This window comes from Lissotriton vulgaris, chromosome 7 (assembly GCF_964263255.1).
Source record: "Lissotriton vulgaris chromosome 7, aLisVul1.2, whole genome shotgun sequence".
Lineage (NCBI taxonomy): Eukaryota > Metazoa > Chordata > Amphibia > Caudata > Salamandridae > Lissotriton > Lissotriton vulgaris.
The window spans coordinates 266833927-266853375 of NC_141695.1; the positions used below are offsets into that span (position 1 = coordinate 266833927).

At 44.0% G+C, this 19449-nt stretch overlaps 1 protein-coding gene and 1 long non-coding RNA gene across 2 annotated transcripts in view; both read left to right on the forward strand.

Annotated features, from left to right (window-relative positions):
• LOC147701352 (uncharacterized) overlaps positions 1-98 on the forward strand; it is a 53904-nt gene extending 53806 nt beyond the window's left edge. The window contains exon 3 of the long non-coding RNA XR_015297453.1: positions 58-98. This is a non-coding gene — a long non-coding RNA (uncharacterized LOC147701352). The remainder of the gene's footprint in view (positions 1-57) is intronic.
• Positions 1-6079, forward strand: part of LOC147701349 (inducible metalloproteinase inhibitor protein-like) — a 142607-nt gene extending 136528 nt beyond the window's left edge. Inside the window, exon 4 of the mRNA XM_086930054.1 lies at positions 5636-6079. Coding sequence (XP_086786180.1) covers positions 5636-5997 — 362 coding nt within the window. The 3' untranslated portion in view covers positions 5998-6079. The remainder of the gene's footprint in view (positions 1-5635) is intronic.
• Positions 6080-19449: the final 13370 nt, after the last annotated feature.

Here is a 19449-nt window from a genome sequence, read left to right on the forward strand (position 1 = left end):
ACTGCAGAAGAGTGTTAACACTGATTATGCTCATATTTCAATATTTTTTCTTCTCAGTGTTGGCTGCAGCGCTTTCAATTGGACACTGAGATGGTAAGAAGATAAGCATTTAATGTGTTTCTAAATTGATAAATCTATGTATTTCATATAAATGTGTGCTTCTGTGCTGCAAGGCAACCCCTGCCCTGCTAGGTGTGTTTTAAGTATTTGTTTACTGCACTCATGCTTCACAGTGGTCCTCCTGGGGCCACTATCCTCTAGAGGACCCACAGAACACCTGGGTGAGACTTGTAATTAATTGCGCAGATAAGACAGACAGACAAGAAGGCTTTTGGCCTGATCGTCACGTCGCCGCCCTGCTCCCGCACCGCCAAACCTGTGTGCGCACCGCCTGCCATATTACAACTATTTTTTTTCTCACTGGCAGGTGGCTCTTTGGAGGTCCCTAGGTGGTGACTATGTAATAGGCATTGCAATAGGAATGTCAAAGTCAGTACCTGCACAGCATGGACTAGGGCAGTCCATGCTGTGCATGTACTGGGGGTGTTTGCACACAGAGGGGCTTATCATGTGTCTCCCTGAATGCCCTCCCTGGCCATGCGACAACAGAGGGCCCAGTAGGCCCCCCCTTTGGTTCCTCTGCACCACCTTTTCATGGAGTAGGAACCGCCATGAAAACAGTGGCGGAGAGGAATCGCATAATATGCGTGGCAGGACGCAGCGGTTCCACCAAGCATATTGCCGCCTCAAGACTGCCACGCCACCATTTGGGATCTCTTATCCGTGGCGGATGTAGTGGTACAATTGCGGCCTGACCGCTCTAGTTGGAATAGAGTGGCTGGAAGATTGCCACAGTGAGTCTGGCAGTTCATGAACCGCCAGGCACATAATCAGGCCCATAAACGTTTTCATGTAGCATAGCATAAACAACAGCTTAGAGGTCTCAAAGCTCGTTCATAAAATGCATTGGTGGAATTTTAACATAGCCAAACATTTACAAATAGTAAAGAATGCGAATAATGGTTAAGTTAAAAGAGGCAAATATGCCAACCATAGCAGTGACATATATAAACAGATATACATTGACTGCTATCACAGTGTTAACATAATACCATTCAATTGGGAGTTTACAACAATTGTTAGGTGGCATTTACAGCATGTATATGTCATCACTTAACCAAATTTCCAAGGTAATCCAAGATCCAATAAATACCTCATTTAGGGGCACATGCATCATTCATACATTTTGCATTTCCTAATTTGCGAAAAATATCGAATCGCAAATTAGGAATTGCAAAATGGTATGTATCATTTTTTTGTCTTTTCATTTGGGATTCGGTAAAAATCGCAATTTTTACCGAATTCCAAATAAGTAGCGAATTCCTAAGTGCATTTTCGCAATTCCCATTGATTCCTATGGGCCAAAAGGCCCATAGGAGTCAATGGGAAGGCATTTCCAAATTCGCAATTTGTTGATGCATTCCAAGGGTGCACCCCTGAAATGCATTTGAAAGTGCATGTTTCACACACTCATGTCCTAAGGACATGTGTGTCTGTAACATGACAGTGTAAAAAATGATTTATTTTGCATTTTTAAACATTTTCGCAAATTACCACGAGGGTCAACCTCATGTTAATTTGCACTTCCAATTTCAGCATTCGCACTTTTTTTAACATTGATGCATTGCATTTTAAGAATCGCACAAATACGATTCCTTAAATGCATTCGCATTTTTTAGAAATGCAGAAAAATGCGAATTCAGAAAAATAGTTTGATGCATCCCAAAAACGTATTTAGGAAGTGCAAACGGCCGAATTTACTGATTCGCACCGTTTGCACTTCATAAATAGGTTGATGTATGTGCCCCTTAGTTTTTATCTCTTTAGTGCCCAAACACCTGCTATCCATGGATTCCAGCCCAACAAAGACACAAACACTGGGGGGCAGATTTACTAGTCACTCAGGCAGTGCAGCAGACGCAAATGCTGGGTTGTGTTGTGTGAGAGAGGGAGCAGAAGTATGCCATATTTACAGAATATGGTGCTATCTTCTCCTCTCCCTAGCACTGGTCCAGAAATGTGCTTCGTGTAAAAGAGTGTATGCTTGACGGAAGCATGACCGCTACAATGAGACAGGTTTTATTTGTCAGCAGAGACTGGGTGATGAGTGGAGCAGTTCTCCATTAATGGTGTGCACTGAAGTCCGCCTGGCAGTGGGGGATGGCTGAAGAGAGCAACAGAGCAAGAAGAATTTCTCCTGCCACACACATGGGGAGGAGTCCTTTTCGAATGAGGGGACTGACAATAATCTGGTGCATGGTCAGAAAGCGATGTTGCTAGTATTGGATATTCTTGTGAAAACATTGGATAATGTGGAGGAAACTGCACTTGTGGGGAAGTCATGTTGGGGAGCTAGGGAGCAAAATATGCTTGCCTGCCCTGAGTGGTAGTCACAGGAACAGCCATTGAATTGAAAATGCAGAAATCTTTAGGATGAGTGGATGCTGTGGTGACAAAGATGCAATACTTGCATTATTCCAATGGGGTTCATGTAGGGCAACATACCTGCTTTAAAGCAAAATTCATATTCAGAGCTGCAAGGACCAATAGAGCTGTGGACTGTCCTTCTGTGGACACCAGTTGAAACACATCTGAGGTACGGCATTTTCTTTTAGCAAACCTTCTGAGTTTGAAATCTCAATCTGGAACAAAGCCTATGAAGAAAAAAACATTACTCAGTTGTATTCAAGGACTATTGACCAATAGGTGTTACCTTTATTAACAATTCCTTTCCAACATAGCCATGAAACAGATAGATTCTGTAGCATGCTGGTTCTTATTGTAAGTGACAAGCTTTATTCTGTTTCCTATTGTGACATGTTCCAGGTCTCTTTCCACTCGACCAGAACCTCCTTCTCCTTTGAAGTGAGTGCTGTGTGCAGAAATAGCAAACACATCTGTGCACACTGAAGGGAGAAGAGGTAAAACAGTGAGTGGTCAGCAGCAAATTTCTTTCTGAGGGCCCATATTCCAACTCCTATCTCTTCTTTCTTGTTTCTCTTCTCCATCCTCTTTCTCTGCCCTTCGTTCCAAAGTCATCTTTAGCTGTTTCTTTCTCCACTCTCTGCTGGAGCTCTTCAACTACTTAAGACACCAGTCAGCGCAAACCTGTTCCGGAGACTGTGGGCTTTTCCACATAAAGTAAACACAAAGAGCATAACAAATATATGCCACAGCATGGGATCACTGATGTCTTATGTAGTTGTAGAGCTGGAGCAGCACTATTTTACCAACTTACACTGTGATAATTGATTGCTTTCCCCAGGAACCTTAGAGGTATGTGCTGCCTTTGTCTGTATACATAACAATATTTGCAAATATGTCTAACGTAAATACAGTGCCTAACAGAAAAACAAATGTAAAGTAACAAAACAACACCATTCAAAAATAACAGGGTACGTCCCATTCAACCATTCATATATAACCATTCAAAAAATGTGCACAACAAATGGAGACAATCCTTTTTGTGACATGTTACCACCTGGGGAATCCTGTTTTCATAATATAGTGTTAAAAAGTGTTTATCGCTTGCACTACCATACCTTACCACCAAGAGTATGATATGGCGCAAGTCCCAAATGCTTTGTGATCCTCACAGTGTTTTAGTTTAGTGCTCCAAGTGCTTATTTTGCATGATTTGGCCCCTGTTCTGTTCTGTTTCTTCCTTGGCCTTTTTTGTGCTCTTTAAAATAAAGATAACGTCCGGTGGTCAATAGTCCTTGACATACAACTGAGCATTGTTTTTTTCTTCACAGGCATTGCTTTGCGATTCCCTATTTATAGTCGCAATTCTAGGTAATGGCTCTTTTTGTGATTACCAAAAATTGGGAATAGAAATCCTTTAATACATCTTGAAAGGATATTTTGCATTCTCAAGTGGACGAAATGATTGATTCGAACCATATGCGAATGCAAAATTGTTTGATCCATGTGGGCCCTGGGTTATTACTCTCGTGGGAGCTTACCGTCTACGTTTCAACAAGAGTCAGATATATGTCCTTAGTGTATTCTACGAAGATGGCATAACTGCACATGAACTAATAAAAGAGATGTTCAAGGCGAAGCTATGATATATTCACCCCAGCTGGATGGAGGTCAGAAGACCGACTGCCAGGGTATGGAACTCTGAGACAGTCTAAGACAACAATATATTAACAAAATGACATTCTGTGCTCAGTGTTACACACTGACCGTAATCGACACATTTAAGATATCACAATAACCATAAGACATATGTAGCTAAGAGGCTGCTGGGTTTCTTAGTGCAGATTTCAAAGTCATGTCAAGGGAGAGAAGTGACCATGTTTGCTCTGCATTATGACTTCGAATCGGCTTTCTTTTTGTTCCCGGATAGGACTGTATCCACATGATCAGATAATATACATCAAAAGTAACATCAGATACAATAGAAGGCTCATCAATATCTGTGAGCACTTACGCCCATTGCAAGATCATATTAAATTGACCGCGAAGACTATTTGTCAGGCCACCTATTGCAAATAAACTCAATCTGTTTTGAAATGTATCCCTGCCCCAGTTTATCAATTGCAGCATGCTCAGATTAAGGTAAGCTACGTCATGGAGTGCTGTCAGGATAGGTGGTGATAGCAAAGTAAAGACTGTGGGCCATATTATCAAGAACGTCAATAACATTATTGCTGCTTTAGGGGCAGGAAACTGCCGCTAAAGCAGCGATATGGAGCTTGATAATATGCCCTTGTGAATTTCCATAGAAGCCCAGGTTCTGGTGTGAAGGACATCAAACCTCGGCTTCTATGGGAATTCACAAGGGCATATTATCAAGCGCCTTATCGCCACTTTAGAGGCAGTTTCCTGCTGCAAAAGCAGCGATAATGTTATTGCCGTTCTTGATAATATGGCCCTGTATTTACTTACACACGTGATGTGGTAATATATGCAAACACTGGAATGTACACATATTGTTTGCATGCATTACCACATTAAAGCCCAACTTATTGGCCTTGCCCGCATTTCATTTTTGTAGCATCCGTATGCAGGACAGGTATGTGGGTAGTTTTCTCTGTGCTTCCTCCGAAGTTCGTAAAGGCGGCTTGGAAGCCAATGGCACCTGGTATACATGTCTGTCCTACTGGCTTTAGGAAGGAGGGGCTGTTTTTCAAATTCTGAAGCTAGGATATAAACCAGAACGCTACATTCTAAAGAACCCCTAGGCCAAAGGGAGTGCAGGGGCAGAAGTTATCTCGTACCCAACAATGCAGCACTGTAGCTGTTCTAATGTTTCTGGCAGTTATTGTCTACTTGTTGGATACTTTCATTTCACATGCCCAGGCCTGCACAAAACATCTTTGTGATTCCCTGCATGTCTGCTTCAGATGATGTAAGATTGGGCTGCAGATACCTCACAGTACATACATGAAAATGTGTGGTATTTTTAAAAGTTAGAGGTTTAAATGTTAGACTGCTGGGTCGCATTTTGTATATGGTCAAAGTGTGTAGTATTTTTAAAGATACCGGTTCCAATGTTAGGCTGCTGTGTCGCATTTCATATATGGCCAATAATAATCCTGTAACTCTCCTCATATTGTCATTGCAGAAAAGTGCAAAAAGAACATGGAGTACAAAACCTGCGGCAGGTGTCAGAAATCCTGCAAGGACGTGGCCAACATGGGGAGTGTCATGATGTGCCCAGCAGTGTGTGTTGAAGGATGCTTCTGCAAAGAAGGATATGTCCTGAATTCTGGTCAATGTGTACCTGAGAGTACCTGTCCTTGCGCCGCCAATGCTCACTATTCTAAATGTGCCTCTCAATGTCCGCTCACCTGTGAGAATTATAAAGAAGCAGTAGCATGCACAACACAATGTGTGGCAGCAGGATGCACATGCAACAAAGGCTATGTTAGGTCTGGAGAATCTGGTAAATGTGTGCTTCCTAAAGACTGCCCTCTTGCAGCCTAAGCCTAGACTTGGAGCTCAATAGATCCTTCCAATCAGGTGTGAAAAGTGTATTTTAGTACAATTGCAATAAATCGTTGTGATTACAAAATGAACGTGTCTGTGATATACGTGCTAATTAAAATCTAGTGTGATATTCCTCTGTATTAAAGAATTTCGTAATAAGAAAAATATTAAATCCGGTTAGTATGCATAGACGTACAATGAAGAAACTCAAAGTAGTGCTACTAGTTGGAATGATAAGCCACCTTCCTCTTTGTCCCGGGCAAGGCCAGCAGATCTAAGTAGACTGACATACAGCATATTCTGGCCCAGGCCACCTACTGATGATTCCTCCTTAGGAACCAATGTATCCAAAAGATGAACAGTGGCTTAAATAGAAGTCCTAATCCCACAGATGAGAAGTTTGGGAAATAGACGTTTTGAACATGAGTAAGGTTTAGGAACTGACGTTCTATCGTCCATAATCGATTATGTTGTTAGATCACAGCCATTATTAATCAATTTCCTTTTCCTGCTTTTTAGACTCAGTATAACCTTTTTAATAGGTGCTCTCAGCCACATGCATCAAAGGAAATTGCATTCGCAAACGGTGCGAATCGCAAAATTCGTCCGTTTGCGAATGTAATTCCCATTTTTGGGATGCATTAACATTTTAGTAATTGTCGCAATTTAAGAAATCGCAAAATTGCGATTTCTTAAATTGCAATTGCATTTAAGGAATCTCAGATTGAGATTCCTTAAAGGCAATGCATCAAACTTTTAAAATTTGCGAATTCGCAAATAAGGGGAGCGAATTACCATGAAGTTGACCTTCATGGTAATGTGCATTTTTCAAAGAGGCATGTGAGTGTGCAAAATGTACCCCTAAGAAGATTTCAGGGTGCAACAGGGTGTCCTTTGGACACCCCTGCACCCTTGAAATTGCATTCTTAATTTGCAAATGTTTAATGGTGAATTGCAAATTAAGAATGTCTTTCCATTCATTCCTATGGACCTCTAGGCCCATATGAATGGATGGGGAAGTATTCCTTAATAATGATTCTCAAATAGAGAATCGTAATTAAGGAATTTTAAGAAATCGCTATTTTTATAGAGATTTCTTGATGCATTGCATTTTGCAATTCCTTAATTGCGATTCCTTATTTTTCGCAATTAAGGAATCGCAAAATACAATATTGATGCATGAACCTGTAAATGCTCTTTTTAGGTCTCGCCTTCGGAGTGCGAATGCGCTGCAGAGGCAAAAAGACCTTTTCCAATCGGTTTGGCTTTTCAGCCAAGCACATGCATGCGTTCCATTGCCTTCAATGGCAACGCGCGCACGTCAGGAGATTCACATGCGGGAGCGCGCCCCACAAGATGGTAGTAATTAACGCTCCCGCAAGTGAATCGCGCAGTCTATCACCCCCCCTCCTGCCACGCGAGCGCTTGTACCAAGGATGTGGTCACCTGAGAACTGGCACAGTATACACAGTTTGTTTTCTATGGCTGTAAATACATTTTCATTATTTTGTGAAAATCCGGACGCACCAATAGCCTCATCTCATCAAAGACTGATTGCCATGTCAGAATGATGTGCGCATTCGAGCCGCAGCAATCAGAACCCACACTTTGGTCAATAACGAGAAGAAAGGCTGCCTATGTGTTGCGCACGATAAGCAATACAAATCTTATCTATATATTGCATTGGAAATTCTAACCCAAGATGGATGGTGCCACTAAGCTAATACTAATATTGTCTGGAATATGAATTTTACCCGCGCAACACCCAACTGAGGTCATAAGCTAAAAGGAAAGCTGATGTTTCAAGATGTGTTTAGTGTAATCAGTGAAAGCCTGCAAGCGACTTGGTAGCTGGGTTTCCTGCAGAGAGAGTTAGCCCCCATTGGGTGTTGAATCTACAGCTGAGAGACACTGCTCGTCTGTCATGCCTGGCCAGGGGGGCTCGGGCCCCAGTATCCTGGAATACTTTGGGGGAGAGGATGGATACCGTCGTTGATACTGGCCGAAGTTAGACCGAGAATATGTCTAAACTGCAGCCTTCAGGTAAACGGAATAATCCTTAAATATGGTAACTGAGCAAATGGAATTTTGGTTGCATTAGCACGCAGGCAAGGAGCATATAAATTCACACTCTGAATAAAAGGCGTTTAAAATGTGGCAACAAATTCAAGTTTAACTCCTGCTGTGGCTTGGTCGATTGGCATTGCATGACACACACGCCCTCTCTGTCCCGGTGACATGGTTTGAAGGGAGTGCTCTTGACCATACACCCTCCTCACCCGAGGCAAGGTTTGGACAGTACGGCGGCCAGCCCTCTTGCACCTGTCTGCAGCGGCACGCACCTTGCCTCAGCCGGGAAGGGCCTCACCCTCCTGGGTCAGAGAGCGTTGCCCGACCGGGACAGGTGGCTCGAGCGACAAATGGGCAGCAGCGGAGTGTGCGAGACGTAAAGGAAGTTGCAGCGCCGCTCCTATTGGCGGACCAGTTTTGTTTCTTGGCGTGGTGCGTGACTCGCCCGGCTGGCTCCCGGGTGATTGCGGATGTCCCCGGTGCGTTGAATTCTGCAGCGGGCTGTCCAGCTGCCTCCTGAGACCGCCAGCTCACGCTGTGGCTTCTGCGCCCCTCCCAGCACGTCCAGACTGCGGCACTGCCCGGGAGCTCACACAGGTGGGTGATGTTGATGATGGGACCTGATGCGTCCTTAGTCCCCATCTGGACCAAATTTGGAGCGTTGGACTCTCATTTAATGCTTCAGGTACATGTGGGTGCTTTGGCACATCATTAGTGATGTAATGTCACGGTACCCCTAACGTAAAGTACAGCATTTGAGTACCTTGTGTGTAAGTTATAACTAAGCATGGGCGAAATTTGCGAATTTGCGTTTCGCGAATTCACAGGTTTCCCCGCGAAATTGTAAAAAAAATCCTCAATTTCGCGAATTTTCCCGCAAAATCGCTGATTTTTTTGCGATTTGCTCTGGAGTGCTTTCTACTGGCTAATCCAGTAAGTGCTCCCTCATTGGATAAATGTAAAGTGCTTTTACTACACTGCAGCTGCGTAAAGGGCTAGAAGATGTGTCTCCAGTGACCATGTGTGCCTGTAACACAGGCACACATGGTCACTGGAGACACATCTTCTGGCCCTTTACGCAGCTACAGTGTAGTAAAAGCACTATGGGGCAGATTTACAAGCCGCTTGCGCCTCTTTTGCACCGCAGTTGCGTCACTTTTGTGACGCAGAGGCAGCACAAAAGATGCACCATGGTGCTGGGTATTAACAACGTGACGTATCTGAGAGATGCGTCATGTTGTAAAGCCCTGCTCCATCAGGAGGCGTTCCAGGGCTCGGGAGGGCGATCCTGCGCATGAACCCCTCCTAAAAGTGGCTCAGTGAAATCTGCAAGATTTCACTCTGTCACTTTTAGGCCAAAGCTGCGTCAAAACCCTGCGCCTGCTTGAAGCAGGCGCAAGGCTTGACGCAGCATTGGGGAGATAGGGCCCCCCAGAGCATTCCTGGAGCTGTGTTGCGCTTGCGACGCAGATCTAGCAATGCGGTGCTTTTACGGCACAGATGCGTGACGTATTTGTGCCGTTTTTGCCACATGGTGTGCCGCATTGTCAATGCGGTACAAAAGGGGGTGGTGATGGACGGTGGCAGAGTGGGCTAAAGAACGGTGATGGATTAAACCCAGATCTATTGACTGGGGGTGAATGTTTAATTGATTCAGATGCTCCGTCCATCACCACCTCCTTTTGTACCGCTTTTGGCCGCCATAAGTGTGGCAGGGTATGCTCAGACATGAGTCCCTTGCTCACTTTGCCACTGGATTCAAGCAAGCCGGGCTGAAGACGGCTGGAATGCCAGAAACCGGTCCTCGGAAGCTTGTTTCCGGTCCAGGGAAGACATGGCTTGGCAGTTCGGGCTGGACTGTTCCCATGAGGAACAGGGTCAGACTGATTTGCATATAGCCATGTCTGAACTGGGGTGGCAGAGTGGGCTAAAGAACGGTGATGGATTAAACCCAGATCTTTTGATTGGGGGTGATTCAGATGCTCCGTTCATCACCACCCCCTTTTTGTACCTCATTGTAAATGTGGCGCACCATGGGTGGTGGAGCTGCGGTGCACAATAACTGGCGCATCCCTGGGGAAAAACCAGTTATTTTAAATCTGCACCTTTACATTTAGCCAACGAGGGAGCTTTTACTGATTAGACAGTAGAAAGTACTCCAGTTGAGTAGAGGTATTACACATAAAGGTGGCATCTTCGTGCACAAACACGCATGGCGGGATTCATTCTGCCCCCTGTTAGACTCGTTTTTTGTGCCCTTCTGCCCTCTGTTATTCCCTTGTTTTTGTGCCCTTCTGCTCTCTTGTAGACTCGTTTTATGTGCCCTTCTGCCCTCTGTTAGACTTGTTTTTTCCTTGTTTTTCTGCCCTTCTGTCCTCTGTTAGACTGTTTTTTGTGCCCTTCTGCCCTCTGTTAGACTCGTTTTTCCCTTGTTTTTCTGCCCTTCTGCCCTTTGTTAGACTGCTTGTTGTGCCTTTCTGCTCTCTGCATCACCAAATCATCACTCAGAGCTACCCCAGCATCATTCAGCACCACCACATTATCGCTCAGGACCACCACATTATCACTCAGCACCACCACAGCACCACTCAGCACCACTACAGCATCACTCAGGACCACCTCAGCATCACTCAGCACCACCACATTATCACTCAGCACCACCACAGCACCACTCAGCACCACCACAGCATCACTCAGCACCACCACAGCATCACTCAGCAACACCACAGCACCACTCAGCACCACCACAGCATCACTCAGCACCACCACAGCACCATCACAGCACCACTCAGCGCCACCACAGCATCACTCAGCGCCACCACATTATCACTCAGCACCACCACAGAACCACTCAGCACCACCACAGTATCACTCAGCACCACCACAGCATCATTCAGCACCACCACAGCACCATCACAGCACCAATCAGCACCACTACAGCACCACTCAGCACCACCACAGCATCACTCAGCACCACCACAGCATCACTCAGCACCACCCCAGCATCACTCTGCACCATCCCACTATCACTCAGCACCACCACAGCACCACTCAGCATCATCATAGCACCACTCAGCACCACCACAGCACCACTCAGCGCCACTCCAGCATCAATCTGCGCAAACATTCAACAACAACTGGTTCAAATATGTTCTCTCAATGTTTCAAGCTTTATTACAAATGTCACAAAAAAGATATTAATATTTCACTTCTGTTCTTGGATATTCGTCACAATAAAATACACTGAACATAATCTTCACAAAAGTTATTTACAAAAGTTTAATCTATTGCCGTTATAAATTAAAATAACTTTTATTTAAGTTTTAATTATTTAAAAAAACTAAAAGCCATTGTTCAAAATAAGCTTTATTGAAAGTTTTGAAAAAGTCATATAAACAATTTAAATACATGAATGCATGAAAATGATACAAAAAGAATAAATGAAACACATGAGAACGAGAATCAAAAATCCAAAATAGATAAGAAAAAACAGTTCATATGAGATAAATACAAAAAGATAAAACGATAAAATACCAGCTAGGAGATAAAGAGTAATACATTACTATGAAATATAATACTAAACAACATAGCAATTTTGTGAATATTATGAAATAGAAAAAAAAGACAATATAACAAAAGGAACTCAAGGAGGTTTAGCAACTTCTTGTTGAAAGGGAGATTTAGGCAGAGAACGAAGGGCACAAGAATCAAAAAATGAAGTAATCGGATCCCATAACTGCTTTCGTTTTGGGGCTAAAACAGGTGGATAAACATATGTTGTATCTAATCTATGATTATAGCACACAGCATACCACCAAGCCTGATAAGAGAGTTTAGTGGAGTCTTTCCAAGCTTTGGTAATTTAACTAAAAGCCATTGTAATTTGTAATATCAATACATCTAAGTCACGTAAATACAAAACATGTTGCATTACAAACGCTATAGGTGTCACATTTGCAAATGTTATAATTATTGGCATTGTAAATGACAAAGCTATGAATTTAGCTATTTTCAAAACCAACACATAAATAAAAAAAATTGTCATTTACAAGACCAATAGCTCAAACATTCCTAATGCGAGACCTATTGCATTGCAAATGCTTGTTTTTATATCTGTCAGTGCTTCCTGTTGAGGTTTAATTTTCATGACAGGCACCTCATTGCCTACTTGTAACTATTCTCTGACCCTGCTTCAAGGGTCAGCAAATAGTTACAAGTAGGCACCGAGGCGCCAGGAAGCACTTACAGGCTTACAGCAGCAGGTGCCCAAGTTGAAGTTAATTTCTTTGTAACCATTTTGTAAAAGGTTACAAAAAATTAGCTTCAACTTTTGCACCTGTTGCTGTAACCCTGTAAGTGCTTGGCTGAAAATTCTTCCCCACAGATTCGCGGATTTTACCGCGATTTCGCAAGATTCGTGGATCGCGAAATCGCGGAAAATCCGCAAATTCCATGAGCGGAACGAATTTTCAGCCCATGCTTACTTATAACTACTTGGCTACGATATTCGTGTCAAGGCCGATATACTTTTGTGAGCATTAGCACAACGCTGGTGTTTCCATTCCACTCTTTGCAATATAATATTTAAAATAGCAAACACTGTAAGATAGCGCTGCAAATGGATTTTACAGTGGCACAAAAATTCCACTAAATCTGTGAAAGAAGGCAGAGGTAGAATGATCATTATGTTAAACAATATATGGGATTTAATTTCACCAGTTCTTAGCTTTTCCTGGATCCAAATCATTTAGAAATTTCATGTGTTTTTAGGACTCGCCTTCGTAGCGTGTATGCTCTGCAAAGGCAAAAAAATTCTTGGAACCTTTCCACACATCTGATGAATCTGTGTGCTGTTAAAACTGTGGCGATAACATAGAGGTTTATTAAAATCCTGTTATTTTAAACCAAGAATAACAAGTGCTTGAAATTCTTTCAATTTAAATTTGATGGTAGAAGTTAGAGATGTTAAGACTGCCTTAATGATGTACCCTGGGATATCATATTCAGTACATTCTCTCCAACTCCTAAGGGCAGTGGATTCCCAAAGATTGATTCCCATGTCAATAGGAATTGATGGCTTGCTTGTCCAGAGTGAGATGGAATTCATTTTACGTTCTCGTGCCCAGTGAAATCATTAACCTGCCACTTGGGCAAATAGCTGTGCTGACAGTCTGTTAGTAAAACAATTGTTCAGCCATTAGTCTGAGGTGTCATGACGTCCTCTGTAGAAGTTTGTAGTTGCACTGCTAGTGAACAATAGATGTAGAACCCTAGCATCCTTAGGGTTATACACCCACTGCTACCCATTCATGCTACAGTTCAGTTACAGATTTGTGCTGTCCTAGACTGTTCGCTATTTCAGATGGGCACTGTACAGGTACAGATTTGTGCTTCCAGTGGTGTGCAACTAACCTGTGCTTCTGTCATTGCGCTGATTCTATCCCTGCTTGTGTTTGGGAGCAGCTTCTATTCCTGCTTGCGTTTGTGAGCAGTTTAGACCTTCGATGTGTGGGCCCGGCACATGCGAAGCTCCTACACGTGACCACAGTGTAGACCTTCAATGTGTGGGCCTACCACATGTAAAGCTCCTACGCATGACTCTACCCTAAAACTTCGACGTGTGGGCCTCTAACATGCGAGGTTCCTACACATGACCGCAATCTAAATCTTCGATGTGTGAGTCTGGCACATGCAAAGCTTTGGCACATAACCGCATGATGTGTGGGCCTTGTATATGCGGAGCTTCTACACAAGACCGCAGTCTTAATCTTCAATGTGTGGACCCGGAACATGCAAAGGTCTAACGTATGACCGCAGTCTAGACCATCGATGTGTGGCCTGGCATACATGAATCTACTACATATGACCACAGTCTAGACCATGGATGTTTGGCCTGGCACGTGTGGAGCTTCATGAAAATGATAGAATGCACTCCTTTCTCAAATCTAAACAATTGCTTTAATGTGCACTCTTTTGGCAGGTTTTTACGTGCAGACTAGCTCATGCTATGCCACAGCAGCATGTTTCAAATCATTCCTTTACAAATGGAGCATTCATTACATTCCAGACACGCCGCACAGCAAGGAAAGTAGGGCCCGATTCATACCATTTTGGAATTCACAGAAGGCACTTACTCATTTCGGTATTCACAGAAGTTAGGAGTCCTAACTTTAGGACTCCTAAATGCCGTCTGTGAACACCAAAAGTCTTAAAATTGGGTTTTTTCTCAGTTCAGTAGTAGTAAAGATAGGACTCCTAACTTTAGGACTCCTAAATGCCTTCTGTGAATACCGAAACTCCTAAAATTAGGATTTTTCTCAATTTAATAGTAGTAAAGTTAGGACTCCTAACTTTAGGACTCCTAAATGCCTTCTGTCAATACCGAAAGTCTTCACATTAGGATGTTTCTCAGTTTAGGAGTATTAAAGTTAGGACTCCTAACTGCAGACAGAGTGTGGCTTTTATTACATAAAATAACAGGCAGACTTTGACAAAAGTGTCAGTAAAACAGTCAGTATTAATCTCACAAATGTGATTTTTAGTTCATTGAATGCAATGTGCTGCCTGCCGCTTGGTTTTAGTAACTCACACTCTCTGGCATCGGACATGACATCGAGGAAGGAAAATGTCTATTGTAATTTCTTAAATACTGTGTGAGGCACTAGCAGTGGCAATTGCTGCCATCCAGAACAAGAAAGCATCTGCCCATTTGTGAGGATGCGAGGAGGTCAAGACGCAGTGACTGGACTTCGTTCTGCCAGTAGTCTGACTCCTCTTCCTCTGGCCAGAGACCCTCTGCCTGAAGCAGCTCACCAGCTACATTGACTCAGGCCAGTAAGCTGCGTACTGGATGGATGAGGGATTTATGGAGACTTAGAACTGTCATGAGCTCCAAGAGAGTGAGAGACTGCCCTTGAGAGTGCCCCTGCCTAGGGCAAGGCCGATGCCTAAGCAGCAGAGTAAACGGCTGGTAAGTAGGATTACCAACTTTAATAAAGAAATACCCACTATGTGTTCACCTCATTCAAGGGTCAAACAAGACATACAATGCTACGAAAAATGTCGTTTATAAATATTTATTTTTATAGACCGTCTGTTTACTTTAATTAGCAGCCATTAATAATTATTTTCAAAAAGGGGGTGGTGATGAACAGAGTGTCTGAGTTAAACAGACCACTCTTACCCAGTCCAAAGATCAGGGCTTGATCCATCACCGTTATTTATCTCACTGCCCCATCCCAGCTCAGAACCTGGCTATATGCAAATCAGTCTGTCCCTGGCCCAGTGCATCATGGGAACAGGGCAGACTAAACTACCAAGCCAATTCTTCACCAGAAAGGAGACAAGCTACCGGGGACCGGTTTCTGGCATTTCAGCCTTCTTCGGCCCGGCTTGCTTGAATCCTGATGGAGCAGTGAGAAAGGGACTCATGTCTGAGTATACCCTGCCACACCTATAGTGGCCAAAAACGATTTACAAAAAGGGGGTGGTGATGAACAGAGTGTCTGAGTTAAACAGACCACTCTTACCCAGTCCAAAGATCAGGGCTTGATCCATCACCGTTATTTATCTCACTGCCCCATCCCAGCTCAGAACCTGGCTATATGCAAATCAGTCTGTCCCTGGCCCAGTGCATCATGGGAACAGGGCAGACTAAACTACCAAGCCAATTCTTCACCAGAAAGGAGACAAGCTACCGGGGACCGGTTTCTGGCATTTCAGCCTTCTTCGGCCCGGCTTGCTTGAATCCTGATGGAGCAGTGAGAAAGGGACTCATGTCTGAGTATACCCTGCCACACCTATAGTGGCCAAAAACGATTTACAAAAAGGGGGTGGTGATGAACAGAGTGTCTGAGTTAAACAGACCACTCTTACCCAGTCCAAAGATCAGGGCTTGATCCATCACCGTTATTTATCTCACTGCCCCATCCCAGCTCAGAACCTGGCTATATGCAAATCAGTCTGTCCCTGGCCCAGTGCATCATGGGAACAGGGCAGACTAAACTACCAAGCCAATTCTTCACCAGAAAGGAGACAAGCTACCGGGGACCGGTTTCTGGCATTTCAGCCTTCTTCGGCCCGGCTTGCTTGAATCCTGATGGAGCAGTGAGAAAGGGACTCATGTCTGAGTATACCCTGCCACACCTATAGTGGCCAAAAACGATTTACAAAAAGGGGGTGGTGATGAACAGAGTGTCTGAGTTAAACAGACCACTCTTACCCAGTCCAAAGATCAGGGCTTGATCCATCACCGTTATTTATCTCACTGCCCCATCCCAGCTCAGAACCTGGCTATATGCAAATCAGTCTGTCCCTGGCCCAGTGCATCATGGGAACAGGGCAGACTAAACTACCAAGCCAATTCTTCACCAGAAAGGAGACAAGCTACCGGGGACCGGTTTCTGGCATTTCAGCCTTCTTCGGCCCGGCTTGCTTGAATCCTGATGGAGCAGTGAGAAAGGGACTCATGTCTGAGTATACCCTGCCACACCTATAGTGGCCAAAAACGATTTACAAAAAGGGGGTGGTGATGAACAGAGTGTCTGAGTTAAACAGACCACTCTTACCCAGTCCAAAGATCAGGGCTTGATCCATCACCGTTATTTATCTCACTGCCCCATCCCAGCTCAGAACCTGGCTATATGCAAATCAGTCTGTCCCTGGCCCAGTGCATCATGGGAACAGGGCAGACTAAACTACCAAGCCAATTCTTCACCAGAAAGGAGACAAGCTACCGGGGACCGGTTTCTGGCATTTCAGCCTTCTTCGGCCCGGCTTGCTTGAATCCTGATGGAGCAGTGAGAAAGGGACTCATGTCTGAGTATACCCTGCCACACCTATAGTGGCCAAAAACGATTTACAAAAAGGGGGTGGTGATGAACAGAGTGTCTGAGTTGCGTGCCAGAAACCGGTCCCCGGGAGCTTGTTTCCTTCCCAGTGTAAGAATTGGCTTGTGTAGTTTGGTTTGCCCTGTTCCCATCATGCACTGGGACAGGAACAGACTAATTTGCATACAGCCAGGTTCTGAAACTGGGATGGTGCAGTGAGCTAAAAAACGGTGTTGGATCTAGCCCTGATCTCTTGACAGGGTGAGAGCGTTCTGCTTAATTCAGAGACTCTGTCCCTCACCACCCCTTGTTGTAAATATTTTTGTCCACCCTAAGCGTGGAAGGGTATTCTCAGATGTGAGACCCTTGCTCATTGCACCATCAGGATTCAAGCAAACCGGGCCGAAGACGGCTGTAATGCCAGAAACCGGTCCCCGGGAGCTTGTTTCCTTCCCAGTGTAAGAATTGGCTTGTGTAGTTTGGTTTGCCCTGTTCCCATCATGCACTGGGACAGGAACAGACTAATTTGCATACAGCCAGGTTCTGAAACTGGGATGGTGCAGTGAGCTAAAAAACGGTGTTGGATCTAGCCCTGATCTCTTGACAGGGTGAGAGCGTTCTGCTTAATTCAGAGACTCTGTCCCTCACCACCCCTTGTTGTAAATATTAATAATTATTTTGGCAGCTCCAGAACACTGCAAAGTGCTTTCTTTTTCTTGTTTGTTATGTTTAAAATATGTACTACTGAGGGAAAAATACGGGCTTTAGGTGCTTTTCAAAACTTTATCGAAAGCAATAGAACATTCCTCATGCCAATAAAAAGACAACCAGGTATAACTCTACTGGTAAGTGGCTAGTTCAGGAGGACATACATGTGATCCACAGAGGCCAGTCCAGCCCTGGTCAGGCACAGGTGCTTATTACTGGGAGGAGTGTCAATGTTCAGACTGAGGAGAATTTACTGCCTGGTTGTCACCTCTTATTAAGGCCTTAAGCTTGTGTCAGAAGGTGGCTTTAAGGGTCTCATGGTACAGGAGTTTGTGCCTGTTCATGCTGGGGTTTCTCAGCACGGTTTGATCAGTTCATGCAGAGGGAGGATGAGGCATGTGGTTCTATCCTGTTTCTGTGGGCAGTGAGGTGGATGGGGCCTTATGGAACATGAGGCTCATTTGCAGGGAGTATAACCTCTAACATTTCAGACACTCTCTTAAAACTTGGCTATTTATCCAGGCCTACTGTTGAGCAGTATTTTGTGTTGTGTTCCCTCCGATAGCGCCATGAAGCCCCAGGGTGTACGAGCGCTTAACAAATGAATACTAACATAACATAACATAACATCCTATTTGGTAGAGTCGGGTCCAAGAGTGCCCTTCATTTCATGTGCTTTAAAGCAGTATTAAGATCATCTTAGAGTTTCTCACTGCTAAAATGGGTTTAATTTCTGATGTATAAGAATTTCCCTCATCTTCATTGCTTGATTTTGCTCACGAGAAAGTGTAAGCATGCACACAGTACATTGCCACTGAGGCCCCAAGTGGACTATGACACCAATCCCACACTCTCTGTGTGCCTGCAGCCAGCACCACAATAGGAAAAACAATGTTTAATTTGCCCACCACTTAGTTCATAGTTGTAGCTCAGTTCTTATTATGATTTGCAACATACAGTAATTATGTCAAGTGCGGATGTACTAGGCTAAACATTAACATTTGGTGCTAGAATACACACCAGGTAATTCACCAACTCGTAGTCTAAAGTTTACAGCCGCAATAGCAAGTAGGGCGTACTACGGTGTCCTGTGTATGGCTTACAGCTTTGACATTCCTCAATAGCCAGCCCGGACCTTCCAATGAAAGAATATTACATGCTTTCCTGAAATTAAATCAATTTGATTGTGACTGGTATACTGTACATACTGTGGTATACGGTGGTATGCTGTGGCTGACAGTGGCTGGTGGTTATTATGAATGTGTTTGTTCTGCGTGACTGTCCACTGGTGATGACTGGCCCTCTCACTGTTGTCTCATGACTGCATAATGCAGCAGTGGACTCGAGTCGGCCATCCTGGGCTGCTTAAAAATAATTTGCCGGCGTGGCCAATAATTAAGCTCCTGTGCCCCCGAACAGATCGGGCGGCCTGGACAGGTTTGAGCGCCATTACGCTTTACACATCGTGTCTTTGGACTTTCGGCATTTCTTAGGTAACACTTAAGTTAGAAATATCTGCTTAATCTAGTGTGTTGACCGGCTAGCATTTTGCGGCTTCTTTCTGTCTCTGCATCCCGATATATATATTGTAACAAGTAACATTACACCGACAGCAGTAAAATCATATGATGGTACCACCATTTGAGTCTTGTGCTTTTCTAAACCCAAAGTGTACTTGCCTGTGTAATCAATTCATGTCATGGCGTGTGTATCCAAATTTCAAACCTGCCTTAAAGCCCTTAACATGGTGCTGTAAGTGTGGAAATGCACCTTCTTTTCAGTTTTTTAAAGCAAGAGTGCACAGAGACCATACACTGGCGCACACATAGGAAAGAAATTATAG